This window comes from Arachis ipaensis, chromosome B3, assembly GCF_059453495.1.
Source record: "Arachis ipaensis isolate K30076 ecotype BB chromosome B3, ASM5945349v1, whole genome shotgun sequence".
Lineage (NCBI taxonomy): Eukaryota > Viridiplantae > Streptophyta > Magnoliopsida > Fabales > Fabaceae > Arachis > Arachis ipaensis.
This window is the reverse complement of record NC_142438.1, coordinates 41,897,359-41,902,152: the sequence shown is the minus strand read 5'-3', so window position 1 is coordinate 41,902,152 and position 4,794 is coordinate 41,897,359. Positions and strand designations below refer to the sequence as shown.

The following is a 4,794-nucleotide window of genomic DNA, read 5'->3' as shown; positions in this document are numbered from 1 at the left end:
ATCATGGTTTATCAATTATCAAAATCCGCAAGAACTTGTTGCAAATCTGCTTCGGTGGGATGATCTTCACCTTCATTCCCACCCTGATCAGCAAAAGAAAGAGATGCAGCATAAAGACCACTACTACCACCGCCACTTTGATATAAATCAGCATCAATTTCACCTAATAAAATAGAAATGTTATCATTATATTATAAACTAACAAGATTCTAATAAATCATTAGAAACTAAATATACTATACTCACGCAATAAGTCATCCACATTACTAGGAAGATCAGGCTCTTTCTCTACAACCTCTTCAGTCACCCAGAAGTCAACTTGACTGATACTTTCATAATCAATTGGATCATGTTGTGTCTTTTGCTTTCTTTTTTCTTTTTCCTTCCTAAAAAGTTAAATACAATATATGGAGATTTAATAATTTACAAATTTATTATGATAAAGATTACAAATGAAACAATATAGTATTTCATGAAACATATATTACCTGGATTTAAGACGCAAATTATAGGTAACATAAACAATGTCATTCAGTCTATCATGCTCCAATCTATTTCTTCTTTTTGTATGAATCTGGTCAAAAAGGCTCCAATTTCTCTCACACCCAGAAGAAGCAGATGCTTGGCTAAGAATGCGAACAGCTATCTTTTGTAGACATGGAGCAGAGCCTCCGAATAACCTCCACCATTCATCTACCAATTATAAAACCATAACATATTATAAGATATTAATTAAGAACATAGGAGCATAAAACAAGTTAAAACAAATATTCAACCATATTCTTACCAGGCTTAAGTTCAGATGCAGCTGGAATAACTTCTTGTCTATCAAAACTTTCCTTCCGATCTCTATATAAATGTATTTCTTTCATTGTCTGAACTGAATCCAAATTGTTACACTTGCAATACAAGGTAACAAGATCAAGCAAACCTCGCATAACATCAGGTGCTTCTTTATAATTTTCATTAAAAAAGAATTTAGGATTCAGGAAGTAAGCTGCCGCATGAAGATCTTTCTTCAAATGCTTGTCCCATCTTGAGTTGATAATATCTGTGTACGGCTGATATGCAGTCTTGGATTGCCTAAACATCTCCTTAATTGCATCTTCTGCCCTTAGCATTCCTTCATAAACATACCCCAAAGATGGGGGGTCATCAGCATCAACAACCCTCAGCAAGTAAATCAGAGGGCTCACAAGTTTACATACAGTAAAGCAATCGTCCCAAAATTTTGCATCCAGAATAATAGCACTCACAGCTCTACCAGTAGCACTCCTTCCTAATTTGTGATCAGTGAAAATTGAATCTACAACCAATTGTTGCAACTCTTTTTTACGGTCAAAGATGCTCTTCAATGTAATAAACACAGTTGCAAACCGGGTTGCACCAGGACGTACAATTTCTCTCCACTTAGGTCTTTCTCTTAGCCAAGATAAGAAAACCGTATGATTGTACACAAATACTGTGATCTTTGAAGCACGAGTTGCAAGGTTAGAAATATGCGCCATGCTGCTTATATCTTTTAAAATAAGATTAAGGCAATGAGCAGCACATGGTGACCAATAGATATTATCATATTTTCTATTGATAAGCCTACCAGCAGCAACATAATTGGCTGCATTGTCAGTCACAACATGCACAATATTATTTGGGCCAATCCATTCAATCACCTCAGAAAACAAAGTACACAAGTGTGAAGCATTTTTTACCATACTGGAAGCATCTACTGATTTCAGAAAGCACAAACCTTTAGAACAATACACCAAGAAATTGATTAATGTTCTTTGTCTTTGATCTGTCCAACCATCAGCCATGAGGGTACATCCAGTTTCCTTCCATGCACTCCTATAACTATCAACTAGCAGTTGACTTTCTCTTTTAAGATCAGCCAACAAATGAACCCTTAACTTATCATAAGAAGGCCCCTTGTAACCAGGTCCAATACCAGCAACACCATCTAACATATCTTGGAAATATGGCGACATCACAGCATTAAATGGAATTTTACAATCCAAAAGCCACCGAGCAAATCGTTTATCAACCTCGTGTACCGCCTCTTTGTTTTGCATAACACTTTTAATACTTGGTTGAGCTCCTGGAGTTGTTCTTGGTGCAAACATAGGAGGAATGACTTTGGCTTTTTTCTTTGGATCGCCTCCAACTCCTTGCTGACTCGAGGTACGCTGCTGTTCCTGTTTTTCTTGAGCTATTGCCTCATCAATTGCATCTTCTACCTCATCACCACCCTCTTCACCAAAACTTACTTTTCTTTTCTTTTTGCTGGCCTGAATATCTTTCAACAAACTTTCCATCTGTTTTTCCACATCATATGGAACTTTAGGACATTTTTTCACGTCTCCAGTAATCTTTGCTAGATGTTTCTTCATCCTGTGAATTCCACCTCCATTGAAAACTTGTAGACAAAATAAACATTGATATTGTGGTTTTCCATTCACGTGTTGTAGAGCAACATATTTCCAAGCTAAATCTGTTTTTCCCCTAAGGTTAGAAGAACCTTGTGAATGACTATCGTTAGCACTACGGGAATTAGGATTAGCCTCATCATTCAGAATAGGAGTATCGGCAGACATGTTATTATTCACAGAAGCATTGTTATCAGCAGTTGCTTCTTGATTAATACTATCTTCCATAACTGAAATTAATAAAACATGTATGAAATTAAACAACACAACACAATACAGAAAATGCAGTTCAGTTCAGTTCAGTTCACAGAAAATGAAATCAGAAATTGAAATCAGAAATTGACAACACAACACAATGCAGTTCAGTTCAGTCCACAACACAACACAATGCAGTTCAGTTCAGTTCAGTTCAGTTCATAAGTGAAATTAATAAAACATGTATGAAATTAAACAACACAACACAATACAGAAAATGCAGTTCAGTTCAGTTCAGTTCACAGAAAATGAAATCAGAAATTGACAACACAACACAATGCAGTTCAGTTCAGTCCACAACACAACACAATGCAGTTCAGTTCAGTCCATAACACAACACAATGCAATTCAGTTCAGTTCAGTTCATAACTGAAATTAATAAAACATGTATGAAATTTAAACAACACAACACAATGCAGTTCAGTTCAGTTCAGTTCACAGAAAATGCACAGTTGACAAAGAGCAAGTTCACAGGAATTGAAATCAGAAATTGAAATCAGAAAATTGAAAGAGCAAGTCCACCGAACACAACTTGAGCTGCACAGTTCAGTTCACAAAATAGAGCAGAAAATAGAGCAGAGGACCAAACACAAATTGACCAACAAATAGAAATTGTGCAACAAAGAGGAATTAAGCTACAAGACAGAGCAGAAAATGCACAGTTCAGTTCACAAAATAGTGCAGAAAATGGCAAAATGCAGTTCAGTTCAGTTCAGTTCACAGAAAATGCACAGTTGACAAAGAGCAAGTTCACAGGAATTGAAATCAGAAATTGAAATCAGAAAATTGAAAGAGCAAGTCCACCGAACACAACTTGAGCTGCACAGTTCAGTTCACAAAATAGAGCAGAAAATAGAGCAGAGGACCAAACACAAATTGACCAACAAATAGAAATTGTGCAACAAAGAGGAATTAAGCTACAAGACAGAGCAGAAAATGCACAGTTCAGTTCACAAAATAGTGCAGAAAATGGCAAAATGCAGTTCAGTTCACAGAAAATGCACAGTTGACAAAGAGCAAGTTCACAGGAATTAGAAATCAGAAATTGAAATCAGAAAATTAAGCCGAGGTCTAAGTTCAGTTCACATTGAGGACAGAGAGAAAGAGAACATGAGCAGAGGTCTAAGTTCACTCACCTGGGGTCGATGGAGGGCTACCGGTGTTGACCGTTGAGGACCGCCGATGAGAGGCTACTGCGTGCTGGTGTTGAGACTTGAGAAGATGAGGACGATCGAAATTGAGGGCACCAGGCGACGAGAAGATGAAGATGAGCAGGAACCAGGAGACGCCGGAGATTGGAGGGTTGCTGGAGCTGAGGATGGCGACACCACGGCGGCGAGGGATGGCGACAGGGCTTCAGGCAGCGCCGCTAGGGTTCTTCTTCTCCATTGGAGATGATGATTGATGAATGAATGGGGTCGGGGCTCGGGGGAAGAAAGGGGGGTGCTCCACGGGCGGGTCGGGTCGGGTTTGTTTTTTTTTATTTTTTTTTAAAACGCAAAACGGCGTCGTTTAGTGAAAGATGCATAACCGGCCGGTCACCGGTTCGGTCCAACCGGCCGGTTTTTGACCGGTTCGCCGGTTCTTGGACGGTTCTTCCCTCTGCGGTTTTCAGATAAGGACCGGACCGCTTGCAGTGCCGGTTCGCGGTTAAACCGGTTGAACCGGCCGGTCCGGTCCGGTTTTCAGAACATTGCTTGGGAGTAATTCGAACTATATCAATTCGAATTATGTGTAAATCTAATTCGAATTTTATTGATTCGAATTATATAAAAATCTTCTTTAGTGGATTGATGTCTCAGATTTTCATTTGACGGATTTGGGTAAAATTCATCTTCCCTTGACGCATTTGGATTTTTTACCCTATATAATATCTATAATTTCAAACCTATAACATCTATAATCGATGAATTGAAATTAATTTGTTATTATTTAATATTTATTTTTTTTATTTTGCGGATTATAAGCCAATAGTTTTTTTATGTATCTGATTTTTATAAATTGACACTAATCGAATTTAAAATTTTAGATTTTGTTTATAAAATGTGCCGTGGTGATTTAAAAATATATTTTAAGGTTAGTGATATAAGAATTTAAGATTTTCATTTGGAATAAC

At 37.6% G+C, this 4,794-nt stretch overlaps 1 protein-coding gene across 1 annotated transcript; it reads right to left on the bottom strand.

The window, feature by feature from the left end:
• Positions 1–2,651, bottom strand: LOC148570412 (uncharacterized). Its single transcript, XM_088509997.1, has 4 exons — positions 788–2,651; positions 489–693; positions 247–386; positions 1–163 (listed from the first exon to the last, which is right to left on the bottom strand). The coding sequence occupies exons 1-4, from the start codon at positions 2,649–2,651 to the stop codon at positions 12–14; spliced, it is 2,361 nt and encodes a 786-aa protein (XP_088366123.1). The 3' UTR covers positions 1–11.
• Positions 2,652–4,794: the final 2,143 nt, after the last annotated feature.